The 20,395-nt window shown below is 41.3% G+C and overlaps 1 protein-coding gene across 1 annotated transcript in view; it reads right to left on the bottom strand.

The window, feature by feature from the left end:
* Nucleotides 1–20,395, bottom strand: part of grid1b (glutamate receptor, ionotropic, delta 1b) — a 428,151-nt gene that overhangs the window by 194,370 nt on the left and 213,386 nt on the right. The window contains 1 exon segment of the mRNA XM_054598809.1: nucleotides 1,950–2,234. Within this exon segment, the coding sequence (XP_054454784.1) occupies nucleotides 1,950–2,234 (285 nt within the window).

The raw sequence follows: 20,395 nt of genomic DNA, 5'->3' as shown, positions 1-20,395 counted from the left end.
GGAGAGCATTGGTTGGGTTCAGTTATCTTTTCGGTTTTGGCGAAGTACCTGAGAAAAGATTGGACACACGTTCCCAAATCCCTTGTTGGAAAGGTGTGGGGGGGACGGGGTTTCAGAAGGTATTAGACTGTCTGACAATGTAAAGGAAGGTAGAAAAGTTAAGAAATCCCATATGAGCCACTGAAGAAAGTTTTTGGATTGTCAAAGTCTTCCAAGTCAAACCTGCTGATGCATTTAAAACTGAGTATTTGATGGACATCTTCTGAGTCTGAGGGTGTGGTGCTGAAAAAGAAAAGTTCTCCTCTGCAGCATCACCGTCGTCCTTCGTTCATAATGTTTCTGAGCCCCCCCCCACACATTCGATATTAAAGGATTCAGATCCTGGCCAGAAGCTACAGATGCACTTACCCTAAATCACTCTGAGAAGCTAAATGCCTGCATCTGTCTATATCCTTATATTGTAATTGCCACCATCCTGTATCGATCACGCTCAAAAATCCATCGAGCCTAATGTGATTTCATTAAGATACAGTCCAAATAAGCTATTCCAAACAAATACTGAAGACAGGAGAGTCGATGTCTGACGTTTTGCTGCAATATCCGGTCATGGAGACCTTTCCAAGGCCAGAAATCATTGAAAATCATTTAGGGGCAGCCTGCAGCTATTCTTAATGCTTTTTCAATTATGAGACGCCATGAACTCAATGTGAATTTACACAAGTGGAAATAACAAAGAGCTGGGATTTCCAAATATATCGACAAATATGTAACATGTTAAATGTCGTAGGAACAAACGCTTCAGGTTTAAGTCCATTGTTGAGTTTTCTGCAGGTGGGGACTACAAATAGGGCTGCTTGTAGTCTTAAATAACAAAATAAAACAACTTCAACTCAATCAATTTTATATATGCAGCCAATTAAACTAAATAAACTGAATTGAATTGAATTGAATTAGTTGAATCCTAGTGCTCTACAATCTGTATAAAATACAATACCCTCTGTCTTAGACCCTTAAATGGACCTCTATACCCTTTGTGCAGGATTTTCTATTTCAAAGAGTTGTGTCGTGTTTTGGCTTTCTGTTCTCAAAAACACAAAGTTTGAAGTACTGCAAATCTCCAAACAAGCTCAGGGGTAAATACAACCAGCATGTTTGACCAACTGGAGAGCAAAACCTGTGTGAGCAGTGTTTCTTTGCAGGTGAGCAGCAGAGTCATCACAAGGTCGAGGCACCCTGCTGTGATATTTAAGGTAACCTCACTGCTGAAACCCAACGAAGAAAGAGAGGTCCCATAGAGTTCAAATACCAGAGGGAACCATACTGCATCATCCCAACAGCAGGGGAAATGAAAACAAATCAAGAAACATGTTACAAACAGATGTAAGTATTCCAGACTATAAACCAAAGTACTTGGGAGGAATATCATTTTCATTGATGCTTGAATAGCGTATCAAGAAAGTGAACGAGCGTAAAACAAACACTTACCTCGATCAGCGTTCATATAACACATCCATTTTTTTTATATATATATATAGAAATGTATATATAACCACAACCAGCCAGTGTGAATCATAATCAAGATCAAGTTCCACAGCTATACATCTTTGTGGTTGCCCTCCAGAACAAACACCAACTCAGCCAATGGCAGACTCTCCATCAGCTTCACCAAGAACTCAAATTTGAATGTCTAAGGCCAACATAAATATTACATTAAGTGTATTCAACATAGGTATTCAAGAGAACTACTAGTCACCAGAAGTCATAAGTGCATCTCCTTTCTTAAACAAGCATCTAAAAGCATAAACCAGAGCAAAAGTATAGTGCAGAAGCAGATTACTACGAAAACAATAATTGCAACAAACTAATACGAATACAATATGTGCAACAGACTAATACGCTGTTCCTCTTATGATTCCTTAATCCAGCAGAGCAACTGGTGGATCACTTACCGTATTCGATGTCGTAGAACACGATGAACTTCTGCCAGCGCAGTTCCTCCACCAGAGTCAGCATGACGTCATTGAGGCGGACGGGCGGCCGGGCGGCCAGAGTGTAGCGTTGCCCGCCGGGGCTCGGGTTGAACTGGCAGGCGGTCCGCGGCGACCCCTCGCTGTTCCTCTGGATGTACAGGTGAGGGATGTGCATGGCGTCCGTCAGGGACTGCAGGGCGCTGGCTGACGCGCAGCCCGTCGAAGTGACCAACGCCAGTATGCCCTGGTTCATCAGCTCGCAGGCTAGAGAGGAGACAGGGAGTTATTTAATTCAATTAGGAAAATGATCCAGAATAAATGTGAACAAAATGACACAAATATCTTTCAACTGAAGACCATCTAGGGTTTTCTAGAATTGGAACAAACCCATGTTAGCATCACAGTTTCATAAAACACATATCAGTGCAGCCAGGGAGAAGTGCCAAAGGCTGCAAAGAGTCATGTTGGAGCCCAGGACTAATGCTAAATGATGTCCTGACCTCCCATTACGGATATTAGGCTGCATTATCATAAATCTACAACACAGTCCGACACGTAACACCGTTTCTTTTTATCTCTGACCTACTTCTGAACCTCCAAACCTGCACTGAAAAACAGCAGATACTCGGATGATTTAACAGGCCACACGTCGGGTCTGTTAAAGCTAAGCTAAAGGTTAAGATTCAGCTGGCAGGCAGATTCCTCTCGATGCTGCTGTTGTCTCACCTGTCTGTCTGTCAAACCTGTTTGTGTCGAAAAACAACAGGCTCATATCAAACCTCTGGACTCAAAGGTTTCCACATAGTTAGCAGAATCATATGTCTCTCATCTGGTTTTTAAGAGGAAACCATTCTATTAAAAACATATTCTATGGGTTTATCGTTTGGCTGCTTTCTCAACTGTGTTATGTTGAGTTGGACATGAAGGCTCCGATGTGACCTTCAGGGTGCCACAAGTGGTTGACATCTAAGTTTAATGAAAATTAATAGATCAACATTGGGACTGGGCCGAATAAGCAACCTTGACTGTCAACATCAGCATCAGCAAGTGTCCAGTCCTGAAAGCAGAACAGCCATTAGCTTGCTAATCAATATTACTCTGTGAGAGGATGTCACTCGTGTCTTTTACTTATGAATTCTCCATCAAATCTTTTCATGACCTCATGACCATCAAGGTCAAGGAAATACAACCTAATACAAAATATGTCCAATGTATTATGGCAAAAATACCATTTTCTTCTACTACAGATGGTCACATTTAACGGTTTGCAAGCCAGCATTGGCCTCACAGGAATTCCCAATTGAATGCATACTGCATGCAACAATAAACACTTTGTAAAGGCAGGTGCACTATGTACTAAAAGTAAAGTTTTGGGTCTGGACTCTTCACCTTCAGGAACAAAATCCAATCCAATCCAATCCAATCCAATCAATCAGAGTGTTTCACACTTTGCTATTTCTCCCTTTATTGAGTTCTAAACTTTTGTAGAATGAGAGGACTCAAAGGAACATGTGTGCTGCTCAATTGTCTACTTTGAGGAGAAAGAAGAAAATTGCAGGTTGAAAGATGAATGTAATCCTGGCTGCCTCAGAGTGCCACACTTCACTCCAGGTACTGTTTCCTCTTGTGTCCACTTATTCACTTCCACTGCACATCCAGCTGTTTTTTTTCCTTAACAACCATTTTTTTCACTCTCCCCCATTGACATTGACGTGTCCCATAAAAGCTGCCCCATGACCAGTCCAACCTCCAAACGCCCATGTGGCTCCCAACCTACAATATTCCTAAAGCCTCCTCCTTCCTGCTGAGACAGTTACACTCTGTACTTGTACAACCTCAGGCAGACACAGTATCATTGCCTTAGCACATTTAAACTCCTCTATTAAACCAGGTACGGAGCTCCAGAAAGCCTTTTTTCCCGTTCACACACTGCTGAGGCAGCGCCAGGCTGCCAGCTAATCATTCTCTGTGGGCTCGCTCCTTTGATGCAGCTACATCAAACCCTGTTAGGAGCCACAAACGTCAGAGCAAGAGGCCAAACTGCAGACACCACAGTTAAAGTTCCCCTGGAAGTCCCGACTTCACTCTACTTCTAATACACACATTTTAATATTGCAGGATGGCGAATCATCTCGTCTTCAAAAGATGTTTGACAAAATACGACTCTTTGGTCATGTGTTCAAACACTGAAATTGACTTATGTGTCCCTGACAAGAGACCTTTTACTGTCCTCTGTTAATAAAATTGTCCTCTGGAAATTACGTTTATCTGCTGCGTGTGGATGGAAATGTATTTGCTGTGTGGATTTTCTTTACTAGGAGCAAATTCAATACAGCATGATGTTCATTTAGTAAATTATGTGCCATTTAGAGTCAAATAGACCATAAAGCAGGGTATACTTTAGGGCGGGGCTACACACTGATTGAGCGGTCGACACCAGAGACGTATACGGCGTCTCTACGTCACTCCCCCTCAGTCCTAATGAGGTCACTTCCTGTTCACTGGTTGCTAAAAAAAGAACATGGCAACGGCCTTAATCCAAGATTGCGACGGTAAAATCGCCAAACTTGAGGCTTCATAACGTCAGTCTGCAAACCAATGAGTGACATCACGACAACTAAGTCGTCTTCTTATATACAGTGTATGTTTTAAACCCACCCGTTTACCCTGATCTCCTCCCTAAACAGACTCTGTCGCTCTTCATATGTCACCTGTCCTGGATTACATACGAATTACTAACGTGGGTTATATAAGAATTGTAGTGCATTACTTTTTGTAGGTTTAGCTCCAGACAGTTTGCCTTAAACATCTGGCTAATGGTTGTCTTTAATCCTGGTTCAACCAACACAGGTACATCATCAACTGCAGTTATTTTAAATGTGACGGTAAAAGTTTCCCTTCAACATCCTGTCCTCTACTTTGCTAACATTTGCAAAGCCACATGGAGCTCCTCACCCCCCTCTGTGTTCTTGCCTGACAGGCAGACAGCCACAGTTTAAGCCTCTCAGCAAACCTTTTCATCTCCGGTTAGAGCCCGACTTCCTCTGCAGGAGAAGATATGTCCAGACTTTAAGGTCAAGAGATGCTCCAAAGGGCAGCAGGCGTGTTATGACTGAGCTCCCACCAGGGGAAATGTTAATAAAAAAAGAAATATCAGGATTATGCGGAGGCAGAGGAGCATGAAGCATAGCCAGGTAGTCTTCCAGGGTAAAAGAGAACAGCTGGCTGGTCGCGGGGACGCTGCAGCTTAATGTTTGATGAGTCAAACTTGGCTGAACTCGGGCTGAATCTCTCCGAGCTGAGAACAACCGGAGGACAGAGCCGAGCAGGAGACCATCAGCACTCAGCCGTTCCCTACGTTTCAACAGGATTCATCTTTATTAAGGGATCAGCATTCTGTTTGGAAGGCGTGCTTCGTCAGCATCTGGCAGTTTGGGGAAGTGATGACGGGGCGATTATTCCACCAACAAAAAACGTAAATTGTCTTAAAGATAATGAGAGGAATGTGGCCCCTGTGAAAGTAGAGCTAATGAACTTGCACTCAAGCATTTAGAGAGCAATCTTGTATTAAATTAGTAAATGTTTTTTGCTAAAAGCCCACCAGAATAGGTCGGTATCTGACTCATCGGGTCAACTTAATAAAAATAAATGACTGTGTCACTGCTGATCCTCAGACGATGGAGGTCAGGATGTGGATTTTTTAACTTCAACAGCTGCAGGAGGACTCTTTAAATCTTTAATATAAGCCTTTAGGAATCTTCTACTCTGATCATTTTTTTGTGTCATTTTTTTGTGTCATTTGTCGGCCTGCTTTAGGTTTGGTTTCAGACAACCCCTGAGAGAAAAAATATCTGGCTCTTTAGCTGCTAAATGTGCTACTTTCTTCACCAGCTAGTTTGTTTCCTCTGCTTTTTGCTACCTGTCGGATGAACATGGCCGTCTTCTCCTCCGGAAACAAGGTTGATGAGAGCCAATAAGCAGTTCAGAAAACCAAAACAAAGGTCTGTCAAAGAGTAGAAATACCCGACGGCAATGATGCTGAAGTCTTATGCTAACTCTACAAACAATATACAAAATTGCCAAGGCAACTACATGCTTTGCAAACACATCACTGAGGATAATGTCATTAATTAAGGCCACACACACAAAGTCTACACAATGCTTCATCCATGCCCTGCAACAAAATCTGCACAGCACACACCTCTCTCTCTCTCTCTCTCTCTCTCTCTCTCTCTCTCTCTCTCTCTCTCTCTCTCTCTCTCTCTCTCTCTCTCTCTCTCTCTCTCTCTCTCTCTCTCTCTCTCTCTCTCTCTCTCTCCAACCCGACACGGCAGAAAATCTCTCACACTCACTATTCATATTCGTTGTAAATATTTGGTATTTTGAATACTGAGAACTAGGTTTCAGGGTGGGCATCCCTAACTGGATGTAGTCATTTGACCCTCTGTCAACATAAAGAAAAAGTGATTATTGTTTAGTATTAAGGATAATAATAATTTTCCCAGCATGCTTCCCTAATAACTCTGTAAATCTCTAAGTCTGCTCCTCAATTAAACAAGGATCCATAACCGGTCACGTGTCTTTTGTTGATGTCTCTCCACATGACAGGAACGATCCTATGTTTAATGAGCCTCGGAGCGCCAGAGACTGAGACTCACAGTCGGTCCGGCCCAGAAATCACCGAGGACTAATTATCATAATACACTAGAATGGGACTAATAGGTTTGGAGGCTACTGAAACACAACGCCGGTAGCTGTTGGAATAACTCACTTTGGGTTGCAACGTGACTCACTCTCGCTCTATGAGTCCACAGTGAGTCATGGTTTCATCTGTGCTAAATGAAGCCTGCGCAATATTTAGCTGAAGCGACTCCCTGTGCATGCTAATGACACTTACAGAGTGACTCCTACCAGACGGCGGGGGACGAAAACCATTAGAGGCAGAACCAGACAAAGATCTCCCTCCCTCTGCCTCTCTGCTTATTAGTGTCATCTGCATTCAATATCTTAGCTCCAAATTAGCTCGCAGAAACAAACATCTTATCCTTGAGCTTGGGGTTTATGGATTTATACAAAAATCCTTTGCATGTTATCAAGGCCTGTCAGACGGTGCAGCGGTGGCAGGGTGTTGATGACATGGTGTCTAAATATCACATTCAGGAACACTCAGTCAGTACTTGGAGAATGATTTGTCGAGGAGGTAAACATCCTTTACAGCTGCACGCAATTTCTCAGAGTAAACAGATGGTTTTCATAAATGGGAGGCAAATATCTGCCTGTGTGCAGTGAAAGAGGCGACGAATGCAAACCCGGCATGTGATGCATTATCAAGTTGAAAAGCTTGTTAGCATAAAAAACACAGCATGAGAACTGATGGAACTGAGGAGAAGAGCTGCAGTTTCTGTTGGTTTCTGTTCGACGTCTCGGGATTTTTATTACATCACATCCAAGCAGCTAATTATTTCTATAATAAAACACAATTACATGATTGTATTTTTGGTAAGCATTGCTAAGGGATTGATTTTGGGTGAAATAAAACATGGGGAAATATTCATTGCACAGTATGTGTGCAAAATATGTAAAATGAATAATTCATCAATTCAATGAAATGAAGACTTGTGATACATAAAACAAGTTTTCAAACAGGCTGCATCTTAAAAAAAAAAAAAAGATCAATCAATCAAGATGAATCTACATAGCACCTTTCTAACAAATTAAAAACAATTCAAAGTGCTTTACAAATTGTTGACAAGATGAAAACAAGACGGGAATGGAGAGAAGATGAAGAAACTAATGATCACCAAATTCAGTTAAGTTAAAAATAAATAAATAAAGTATAACACTGAAATACATATATCATGGTTAAAAAAAATTATAGTTGAGTTATAATAATATGCAATGATAATAATACCCATCAAGTGATAACACACAAAGCCAGACTGAATAGCTGTGTTTTAGTTTCTGTTTAAATATGAAAATATTTTCAGCTCCTCTCAAATAATCTGGAAGGCTCTTAAAGGTTAAAAGCAGTGTGCACCAAATGTTTTGTTCTGCTTTGTGGAGCAGCTAACAAAGGCCTCTGTAACGTGTTTGCTCCTCCACTTGATGCATTCGGGGGTGAAAGCAAACACAAACATGTAGAAAACCTTCGACAAAGAGGCATTTTATCATCCATCCATCGATGGGAGGTTAGGTTTCCTGCAGTGAAACATCCACCGATCCATCTATACCACGATGACATGCAGCCACTCTTACAGGTTACCAGACTGCAGTTAAGCCCATGTTCTGAAATCTGTGACTGACGGACCACAGGTTGCACTCAAAGACATTGTTACCGATCAAGTATCACAGCAGCTTGTAAAATAGTCACGAATTTCAAACTACTGGTGTCTGTTTTCGCCTAAACCTAACTATTGGTTTTGTTGTCTAAACCTGACTGCTGGTTTTGTTGTCTAAACCTGACTGCTGGTTTAGTTGCCTAAACCTAACTGCTGGTTTAGTTGCATAAACCTAACAGGTGGTTTAGTTGTCTAAACCTAACTGCTGGTTTTGTTCCATAAACATAACTGTTGGTTTTGCTGCCTAAACATAACTGCGGAGGTATTTTAAACCCAACCATTATGGTTTTCTTAACCTAGCTAAGTCGTTTTGTTGCCTACACCTAACTTCAGTTTTTAACGTAATATCGTCCCGTGAAGTTGTTCCTAGCGTGTGTAACTGAATCCTCATGTTGGAAATGACCCCGGTTTCTAAAACATCGCCTGTTCACATCAGATCATCTTCACATCCTGAACATCCGGCGGCTGTTTTTTTTTTTATCTCACCTAAAACCTTTTTTCACGCCTCTTGGTTCCATGAATTAAGACGACGGCTGGATTGTTTTTTAAGTTACTAGAACACAATGAGAGGGGAAATGAGATTCAGTCATGTGCCGCGCTGAGGGCACAGAGGCACAGATAATCGATAGACAGATAGCCAGACGGGCATAACAAAACAAAAGGATTAGTGCTACGACGCCGCATTGAGCAGATCACTGACACGAGACAAAGCAGGAAGACGGAGAGGAGATCCTCCGTCTCTCATTCACTCTTTGTCCTCCTCTGCTGTCTATCTTTAAATCCCTCGCATCTTTTCATTACTGTATTAATCCACAATATATTCATGGATCTGAGGGTTTATGTTGATTAATCAAAAGATAAAGAACAGCCGGTGCAAACAAGAAACACAATAAAAACGCCCTTTTGCAATTTTTTAAAGCAGTAAAATTAATTTGTCCATCTATTTGCCCAGTATGTGTTTTACCAGACAAAGGAAATATGATAATGCAGCTGAATGTGTGTGAAATATAACGTCTATTAGCTTAAAAAGAGTGCAAGGTGATATTCAGATGTTAGTTTTATACACAAGACAAGTGTTTTGCTAATCAAAAGGGAAGTGTACAGGAAATGATGTTCTGATTTTTGTAAGTATGACAAACAGATGATAAATTAAACAGACAAAGGTAGAATGAAATATACAGAAATGAACACAAAAGGTTATGGTTTGAATATGGTTCAGATGTTTAATTGAAACTGTTGGAGTGTATAAAAGCGTGTCGAATGTGTCGTAGTCCAAAGTATCCTCATGCAACAGTTCGTATGATATTTTCTGAAAAGTTACTACTCATTTTCCGTGCATTTTTCTACAAAAATCCATCAACGGGTGTCAATTTATCCTCGTTATATGAATACAATCTTTTCAAAATAAACTTCCCTCTTCACAGGACCCAACTCTGTTATGTTTAAACAACAAAACTACTCAGTAAGGTTTAAGAAAAGATGATGGTTTGTGTTAAAATAACTGAAAAAGTGCCGTGACTGAAGTACAGAAGTTACATGAGGAACAAACTGATCTCCTGAAAGATCTCTGTTTGTTTGACCCTTTATTACTTTATACTTCCTCATTCAAGATGAGGTACATACGAAATAATTTTGCGGGATATCTACAAAATAGAGCTGATTACTTTTCGTAGGTATTGCTACAAAAAAGCTGCATATTCATATATCAACAACTGTGACCAGAGGAATGTGCAGGTATGTCCTAGAAGAACAACAGAGAAATAAATGAATAAGTAAAACTATGGTTTTAACAATTACGTCGATAAACGTCCATAAATAAACTATTATCTGGAAGATCAGCATAATTATGAAGGATATGGAGTCAACAGTTCAACCAGATTATTTAAACCTAGTTAATTGGAGGTAAAACAGACAGTGAGCACAACAGAAGTTAATAATTATTAGTGGTAACTAAGTAATATAAACGTGAACTAGGATGTTGGTCGATGTTCTCCAACAGCATCAGTCCATTAATAAAAATCCCCAAACTACTGGTGGTATTTATGATGGTAAAGGAGGAAGTAAGGTGACATCATTAAATACTCTGTGGTTCCCTTCTTCTTCTTCTCCTCCTGATCACTTCCTGGAGGTTTGTTTCCTTCCTGTCTGATGATCGTCTTTATTCTGATGGAGCGTCGACCAACGTTAAGATGAAACTGAATCATCCTCAGAAGAAGAGGGCAGTGACTTTTTTCAAACCTGATCTGATCTCGTTCCCTCCTTAATTCTCTTTCTAACATTTTCCTCCTTCTTCACAATCTTAATGTCCTTCTCCTCCTTTCCTTGCCTCCTCAGGGCTTCCCTTCTGGTTCCTACTATGTTTCTTTTAATCCTTCTGCTTTTCATTCTCCTCTGAAGTTAATCTCTTCATCAGCTCTGCTCCTTCTTCCCCTCCCTTCATCCCGTCTCCCCTCCTCTCTTCACTCATCTTCTTAACTTGATGTCTCTCTTAGGCCCCGTTAACTTCCTTTCATCCGGCTACGTTTGGCTAAAGCATCTTTAGAAGTAGAAAAACATGGAGTTTAAGCATCAGTGGGTCGGAGGGGAATTGAACCCCCGAGCAACAGTGCTGCCTTGCTCTGAGGACGGAGGGAATGAAAACGATGTAACAGCAAATTTCTGTGAAAAATCACAACCTTTCTCCTACAGAGATACGTCCTCATGCCACTAAACTGCTCTCCCAATTATGTTTGGAGGGAAATGTTTTATCTTCCAGACCGAACGGTCAGAGTTTTAAACTGTTTCTCACACGAGGTTAAAGAACAAAAAACATTAAGTTAAGTTTTGCAAAAAACATTATGCTTTGGCTTAAAAAAAACAAATAAAAAATGTAAGAAAAGTATTTTGTTGAGATGCAACAACAGCAGACTTCTCCTGTGCGTTTTGAAAATGCTTTTCCCTCAAAATGTAATTCATAATGCTGTTTCATTTCATGTAATCGTTATTTTTAGGATACAGGTCTAGAACAGAGATTAGTCAAATACGCTAACCTCGACTCGCTTTTCCCACTGAGCTACAGCCGCCCAGAACTCTGAGAAAGAAACATTTTGAAATTCAAAAATCAAACTTATCGACCGATCATTTTAAAAGCATCCACCATGTCTTCCTTTTGTGTGTTCTGGATTTGTTTTTCAACCATTTATAAATGAAATATTTTTGATTCGGTTTTTCTTCTGTATTCATCTCCTGTGTATCTAACATTGAATTTGATCTTCACAAAGTGTCTGTAGGCCTTTGCAGCTGCTGACTCAAATCTTACATTTACTAAAAATAAGAACAACTAAATAATTTAAAAATGCTAAAACTAAACCTTTCAAGATAGATTACATATTTGTCATTTGGCTTTATATATATATTAATACATAGTTTTTAACATCCTTCTTCGCTTATAGACTGAGAGATGTATATAAATGTATATCATTTGTAGTTGTATTGAAAAATAAACCTCGTCTTTTTACCATCTCCATCCCAACACACACACACACACACACACACACACACACACACACACACACACACACACACACACACACACACACACACACACACACACACACACACACACACACACACACACACACACACATACACACACACACACACACACCACACGCCGCCCTCGGAGCTCATTTTTCACCTCGGGCCGACGGGCTTAAATTCTCTCATGCTTAATTAAACTATCTATCTCCATGGATCTGTAGCCCCATTACCCATAACACCCTGCACCACCACAACCCACCCTCACTGTTCTCAGGGCCGAGCTGCTGCTCAACAACGTCTCTGTTAATAAGGGGGTTGAAATGAATGACCTGTAGGGCTGATAATGGTGCAGAGCAGGACTTTATAATGGTCGACAATCTCCAGGCTTCAGCCTCCAAACAACTAGAGCCCTGTAGACACTGAGTGTGTGTGTGTGTGTGTGTGTGTGTGTGTGTGTGTGTGTGTGTGTGTGTGTTCTTCAGACATACATCCTTATATGTGCACTCTTTTACCTTGCTAATGGGAAAGACACACCAACAATCACAGACCCTATCTTTCAGGTGTCATGAGTTTACAGTTTGAAAAATAGAAATGAATTAAAATCAGCTGCCTTCTGAGGGTGAAATTCTTATTATTCTGTCTCCTAATCATCATCTTCATATACTAAATGTAAATGTTGTTGCCTTAGAGAATGGCTCCATAGATTATGTTCATTCATTTTCGAATATTCTTTTACTGTAGTGAATCACTTTGAAGCGTGCCGCATATAGACAGCCATAGAGGTAGATCTAGTGATAAACCGTCAGATATTAGCTACTAACTGATTGATGGCTGAGCTTTCTGTCTTATTTATGAAGCTGATGTTTGGTGATGTTTTATAGATCTCTCATTTCAAAAGCCTAATGTACACCAATGTTTCCTTATTGCTGACTAAATGAGCTCTAATCTAAAATGCTGCTAACTATCTTGGCCTGAAGAATCTATTCATAAAAACACAATGAAAAGTGACAACAGGTCTATAAATACCAGCTGTACGGGTTCAGGCCTCAGTGGAGATCAGAAGCAACAGGATGAATGGGAGAAGTTGTTATCAGTAATGAGTTTCAGGCCTGGACGACAGCTAATGTGCTGCAAACAAAACAAAACCATTAGCTGTATGGAGACATCCTCGTCTCATCTCTCTCTGTGTGTGTGTGTGTACGTCTTCTTCATTCACACAGACGGATGCTTCTATTGAACCAGAATGCCGCAGACGTTCTCCTCGTTCTCCTCGTTCCGTCTGTTTCCGTCTGCAGCGCGGAGAGACGCTCTGATTCAACCGGGATCGCTTTTATTTAGGTAAATGTTCCTGTTCCATTAGCGAGGAAACGCGGTGATGTCTCCATCCTGAAGCACTGCCTGTACAGATTGTATACCCAGTGTGTGTGTGCAGTGTTTTTATCTTTGTGTGTGTGTGTGTGTGTGTGTGTGTGTGTGTGTGTGTGTGTGTGTGTGTGTGTGTGGCGTTAATAGAAATAACACTTTTAAAGGAAAAGCAGAGCAGAATTCCAGAGCTCCACCTCTGCCAATTATCCGTCGCCTTGGCAGCTTAAACGACCTGATCTCACAGCGCCGCCTCCTGCAGCTGAAGCTCTGCTCGGCATTCATTCATTCACTCACTCACTCACCAGAACCCACCGGGGCTCTGCAGATGATCTGACAGACCAGCTCACATCTGCCAGCATCTTTATCAACTTTATCAAAGTTAAATGCTACTTCATTATGTACTGATTCAGAAAACTAATTATTAAAACAGTTAATTAGTTGCTTGTGTGTTCAAGCCTGAATCTGTCTAAAGCTTCAGTGATGCTGGGTGTTGATGTTCCAGCTAACTGCAGCAAGCTACATCACATAGCGTGTTCAGACCCTTAAAGTCTCATGAAGCTCATAGAGATCATCATAAACAACATGAATGAGACAGGAGCTAAGTAAAGTAACAAGAGAAAACTGCAGAAACCAAACCATTAGTTGTGTTTTTTTCCTGTAATGTAAGATCAGATCAGATGGGCCGGCAAACTGTTGAGCTTGGATTTATCTGTGAGCTTCATTAGAGATTTATTTTTGGACAGCTTATGTTCTAGTAATTAATCAAATCTGTTCTGTGCTTCTTGTGCAATAACTCTAGCCCTCTGTGCATGTCAATATTGTGTTTTGTATACAATGAACCTAATCTCATTGGAATATGTATAAATAGGGCAACATTTTAACATTTTAATTACATTTCAGGTGTTGTTTTGCTACATTGATACTGTTTATGGACCACGGTTACAAAACTACTTAATAAGATTTAGGAAAAACATCATGATTGGACTTGAAATAAGTACGTAAACTAAGTCGTTACATAAAAACTTCAAAATACTAGTTTGGGACACGAACGTCGGTCTCCTGGTTTGAGCCGTCCACCATAAGAAGTCTTTCTCACTTTTCATACTATGCCACTTGCGGTGATCATAGTATATTCATACATATTCGTTGACCTCTAAATGACTTACAAATTGTTTTGTCATTCATACTCCATTTGGTGAAACCTGCTGGTATAACAGATCACCTGCTGGCTGGCTTGCTCAGAGGTAAGAAATAGTCCGGTGTCGTTTTGACACTTTTAGTACAGATAAAACAGACATGACACAAGGTGTTAATTAGAGGTGATGGTCTGCTGATAGAGTCCGGCTGAAAGTTCCCTCTGTTTCCAGTCTTTCTGCTAATAATAAGTGTATTTCTCAAAATGTTCAGCTATTCTTTCGATGCTGCATTCATCCAATTTTTTGGTGTGAAATCCTGATATATTAATACATTTTCAACTTGCTATGGTTGACTTGTTAACACATATTTTCCAAACATCCAGCAGCCACAGATCAACATGATCTTCTGTCTTTTTTCTGTCCTTCTGATGAATATAGGTCCAATATTCTCTCTCTTTTAGCCCTGGTTTGGTCTCCACCAACTCCCGCCTTTTAACTTATTAATGTTTAACTCTCTTCACAAGTATCCATAGTATCGATCAATTTAGAATAAAAAGAAAACTCTAAAATCCCTCTCACAGACAGCTCATTAATGTGATTGGCAGGATAAACATCTGACAGATCCAAACAGCATCACAATGACAGGCGGTCAAATCTCCGTGCTGCATTCAGGGACTCCTGGAAACTCTAAACGTGTGGATGCAAGGATGCAGGACCTGTTGAGCCATAAACACATCACCTTAAACACCTCACAGTCACACAGGTGAGGGGACGGTGAGTGGGAATTTAAATATTGACGCCTGGAAGCATTAATGCCATAAAGCTAAACTAAAGATGGAGCAGACAACGAGTGTGTAACTCTATGTGTTAATGTCAGAGGTAATGATGTATTAGTGAGAGCAGGATCGTCTCCGGGTGCCATTCATCACAACGAGACAGCTGAGCGACACATCCATCAATCAACAACGCAGACAGGAGGACAGACAGACAGGTGGACATCTGACGGCAATCAGATCTGGAGACTGACAGGACAGGCAGAGAGACAAAAAAGCAGGTGTTGAGATTGAGAAATAAAAATATATGTGAGTGGACTGATCGGACAAAGAGATAAAGAGATAGTGAAATGGACAGAAAGACAGACAGATATGGAGGCAGACAGACAGATATGGAGGCAGACAGACAGATATGGAGGCAGACAGACAGAGAGAGAAGCCCAGGTCTGCTGATATCATCAATCAGTTCTGTGTCACTCTCTGAAGAGGAACCTACTTCACCTCAGCCTTGCTTTCTCCTCCTTTACCTCTTCTGCTGATTTCCTTTATTTCCCAGAATGCCTCTCCACAAGCTTCAGGTAAACAAACAATGAGCTGTAATTATCCTATGCTGTTAATCAATTAGTACGGGCCAGGCTAAAGCTAAGACAATAAGAGAAGCATCACAGTTATTCAAGGTCGCAGCACGGCTAATTCCACATCCTATTCATCCAACTGACTGATGAGAAAATAAAGAATGTAATGAGGTATGCTGAGGTCAGCTTTCCCTTTGTTACATACAGATGTACACACAGCTGGAACACGATACAAATGAACTAAGATTTTCCGTAAAACTTTACCAAAACATGATTATTCGTGTAGGTAGGTACGATTAGATTCCCCATCTCTTCTGAATCTGTCCAAACATCTCTTGTAATTCAGCAAACACATACGTATATCCACCAAAGATCGAGTTAAAGTATGATTCTAATTCCATCCAGATACTCACACCTTATCTGACCAGAAACCACTGTGTTTCTCGTAAAATGGACAGAAAAGAATAGCAGTCTGATGCTGAGAGTTCTCTTCAACACTTAGACACAACACAGTGCTTTCTACAGTTACTGTAGCTTCTCCATCATCGACTTCTCACAGAACAGACACAAATATCACTCTGTGAAACTGACAGGTTGAGAAATAATAGGTCTAAAAAGACCGTATGGATAAGGTATGTTTCTTAAATGTCTGGCCTTGCCATGCAGTTACAGAAAACCCTCTCTTACTAACCTGTAACACCATCCTACTCTCTATCTAAAGCCTCCTTGCATAGAGATCATTTCATTAAATGTTCCATTTCACATGCAGGATTCCTTCAATGGCTGCAGAGGAATAATACCTGAATCATTTATGTCCACTGAACCCAAACCAATGTGAGCTTGGATCAGAGCTGGGTGTCCACAGTGGGCCGTGTTCACAGTTTTAAAGTTGATGGCAGATGGCTGACGAGATAAAACTCTGGACTGGTTTATCCCCGAAACGCAGCACAAACAACCAATTTACAGACTTTGTGAAGTTTTAAAATATTCAATAAACACTGAATGTCTCTGTATTAAACAACCACTCGTTGCTCGTGTCTGCTCAGTTAATTGAGTCGGCCTGTGATCGTGCGTCTTTGGTTTTGTTTGGCCGCCGCTCTCGGAGTCCATCTGTTTGGTGGATTACGGTTCTGTGCTGCCAACAAACAGCAGCCTCTTCACAATCATCTGTCCCACTTGAACAATGCAGAGCTCGCTCACAGTGGAGCAGGGTGTCAGATGGAGGTTGTGTTTGTGTGGACACTTGACCGGCCCCCTCAGACGTCTGGAGGGGTTTCTCTGAGAATGTGTCGGCTGTTGATGTGCGGTTTATTTTTTCTGCTCTGGACTGAAACAAACTGAACATACCTGCCCTCAGGACAATGATAGTATAATGTAATGTGGAGGAGCACAGCGGGCCGTCGATCACTGAAGAACAGTTATGAGGCTGAGAATGAAAGCATATACCAAACTGTGTGTGGTAGAGGTTATCTGAGGGCGTGTTTGTTTGTGCAGGTTCTGTCTTTTAATAGAGACAAGGACTCTGGGAGTGATGGAGAGGGGGAGGATGAAGAGACACAATAGAAAAATAAATTGGTAGATTCCTTCATGTTCTCTCTGCCAATGAGACAATTAAATCAAAGCAGAACAATCTAACATAGCTAAACGGCTAAAGGCCTTGTCACACTGTAGCTGGTGAGCTAACTGCTAACAGGCTAACTACTTGGAAACAAACTAGTGCTAATCTTTCAAAAAGCTTCTTCCTTTTCTCTCTGAGCTATTTTTTTTTAAGAATGATTCATCATTTCATTCAATAAAGGTTATTATAAGGGAGAAAAAGTCTCTCTCAGAGCTAACAAGCTTGTTAGTTTGCTCACTAAAGTGACAAAATGTTCCCAGTTAATTCTAAAGATGTTTGTGTACCATGAACTCCTGTCTCATAATTTCCTGCCGACCATTACACATCATTTTTTGTGGAAAAGTTTCTACCCCGACAGAAGAGGATTAAGCTAAAGATAAGATAAAATAAGATAATCCTTTATTAGTCCCGCAGCGGGGAAATTTGCAGCACAGCTAAACTCTGAGTCCAGCTTTCTGTTAACAGTTAAGCCCTGGCGAGACGTCTTGCTGGAGGTCAACGGGTAAATGTTGAACACAGTTACGCTTCCTAATCTTCATTAGTATAAACAAACCAAACCCCAACAGAACAGGCCTTCAAGTCAAAATAAAAACGTTGCTTGTTCTGGCTGATAAGTTTTCAGAAATATTTTGTGTGAATGCCCAACTCCTTTTATCGTCCTATCTACGAGGACATAAGGGATGTACTCTTTAGTAAAATGACTTCATTTAGCTGGATGACTATGAAAAACTTGAGTTGTGCTTTAGGAAAGGAACCCTTTTTGTAGCGGATTTTCCTGTTAGAGAAGGCAGAATATTTAGTCTAAGATCGAGCGGATAAGTAACCTATGATTTTGTAATTGAATGAAATGAAATGTGTGTCCACTGCAGCTGCATTTTTAATAAACCCTAATAAACCCATGAGGGTTGGGCAGGTTATGTGAACAACACAAAAATAGAGATATCAATCAATAAACCACCCTTCCTATCTGCAAAGAATACACACACACACACACACACACACACACACACACACACACACACACACACACACACACACACATATACATATATATATAATGTTCCCCCTTCACAACATCTATAAAGCGTTGGTTTCCACCAAATGTCTCTCATAGCAAATCATTTTGTGTAATAGAAATTATAATTATTTGTTTTAACGGTGTATAGAGAACAATATCTGCATGAAATCTGCTCTCAGCACTGAGCGGCTCACAGTCGATCTGAGTCCTGTGAAACATGAAGAGAAATTAATTTGGCCGGTAGAAGCTGCTTTTGGCAGATGCATCGGTTTGTTTACCAGCTCTTGGCAGGTGAGCTGAGAAGTTCATTGTGGACCCCACCGATGACCTCTCCAAAGTTCATCTATCAGCTAATTATGATGAATGGACGACTAATCAGTTCATCCCTCAGAACAACAGCAGCAGCAACACGCTCGGCTGGAAGCCAGAAACACAGAGCGGACCACAGTGATCCCAACTTCAAACTAAATCCCTGGCTCAGCCCTGAGGGGGAGCATTCCAACACGAGTGTGAAACATCAACCCCCCCCTCCCCTCGTCTCTCTGAACTCCCCCAGGAGCAGAGTAGTCCGGTGGTTCCTGTCAGCATCCACAAGCAGCCAACAGGAGGGTCAGAGGTCAGAGCCTCATCCCAGAAACAGAGCACCGTCTGGGGGATAGCAGGGCCCGCGGAGAGCCTGGAGATCAAGGACACGCTCATTCAACCATGACAGAGGAGAAAGGGAGGGAGGGAGGGAGGAGGGATGGAGGGGGGGAGGAAAGATGATAAGATAAGAAACGGAATAGGGAAGAAAAAACAGGATGATAGCAAGGAGTGAAAACATTGTGAGGAAAGGAATAATGAGAGGGTAAAAATATGAGTGAAGGAGGGAAGGAAAGGACGGAAGATAACAGTGGTAGAAAATGATGATGAGGAGAGAGAAAAGAGAACGTAAGAAGAGGTAGGATGCAGATGGGAGGAGATGAGAAATAAAGAGAGGGGAGAAAAGAAAAGGAGAGAAGTACGAGAGAGAAGGAACAAAGGGAGGAGGGAAAGGAGAAGAAGGAGCAAAGGTAAGGAGATGAAGAGAAGAGGAAAGAGAGGACATAAGAAGGGGAGAGGAAGGACAGATGAGGGCATGAAAGAAAGGGGGGATAGGGAGAAGTGGAGAGAAAAGAATAGGGGATGAGAAGAGGAAACAGAAGACAGAAGGGGAAACACGAAGGAAGTAGAGGAGGGATGAGATGAGAAGAGGAAAGAGAAGATAGGAATGGAAACAAGAAGGAAGTAGAGGATAGAGGAGATGAGAAGAGGAAAGAGAAGATAGGAATGGAAACAAGAAGGAAGTAGAGGATAGAGGAGATGAGAAAAGGAGAGAGAGAACACGAGTGGAAACAAGAAGGAAATAACGGAGAGAAGAGATGAAAAGATGGAGAAGACAGTAGAGGAAAGAAGAAGGAAGTAAAGGACAGAGGAGATGAGAAGGGAAAGAAGGAGGAAGTAGAGGAAAGAGGAGATGAGAAGAGGAAAGAGAGGACAGGAGGGGAAACATGGAGGAAGTAAAGGAGAGAGAAGATGAGAGGAGGAACGAGAGGACAGGAGAGGAGGAACGGAGGTAGAGAGAATGAGTCGTAGTGAATTATCTGTGAACGTCTCGGTGGATTTGCGTCTTCCAAAGGAGGAGCAGCTCCGTATTAGCATGCAGTCAGTAGGGAGGGAGCGTTCCATACATTATTGATAGGAGGAGCGAGAACACCAAAGAGAGAAGCATCAAACGGCGTTGGAGCAGAACCTCAAGAGCGTGGGCTCGCTGGGTGAAGCCCTCGCTGCTCCACCGGGTCAGCTGATCAGAACATCCACCCAACAGAGGGATGGAGACACCAGGAGCAGATGGTTCCACATAGGTGTCATTAAAATGTACAACGTGAGGATGGAAGATTAATGCCAACAAGCATACGTGACAGATCGATGTTACATCTAAACGGGATTCTAGAGTCTCAAATGAATAAATATAAATAAAATATCTTTCATTTGCAGCATCTTGGGTTATCATTACCACTGTCTACAGTTGGTTTATATAAAAAATGTCATATAACGTTCAAAT

This window comes from Anoplopoma fimbria, chromosome 5, assembly GCF_027596085.1.
Source record: "Anoplopoma fimbria isolate UVic2021 breed Golden Eagle Sablefish chromosome 5, Afim_UVic_2022, whole genome shotgun sequence".
NCBI classification, from domain to species: domain Eukaryota; kingdom Metazoa; phylum Chordata; class Actinopteri; order Perciformes; family Anoplopomatidae; genus Anoplopoma; species Anoplopoma fimbria.
The sequence above is the reverse complement of the archived record's forward strand: the minus strand, read 5'-3'. Positions and strand labels throughout refer to the sequence as shown.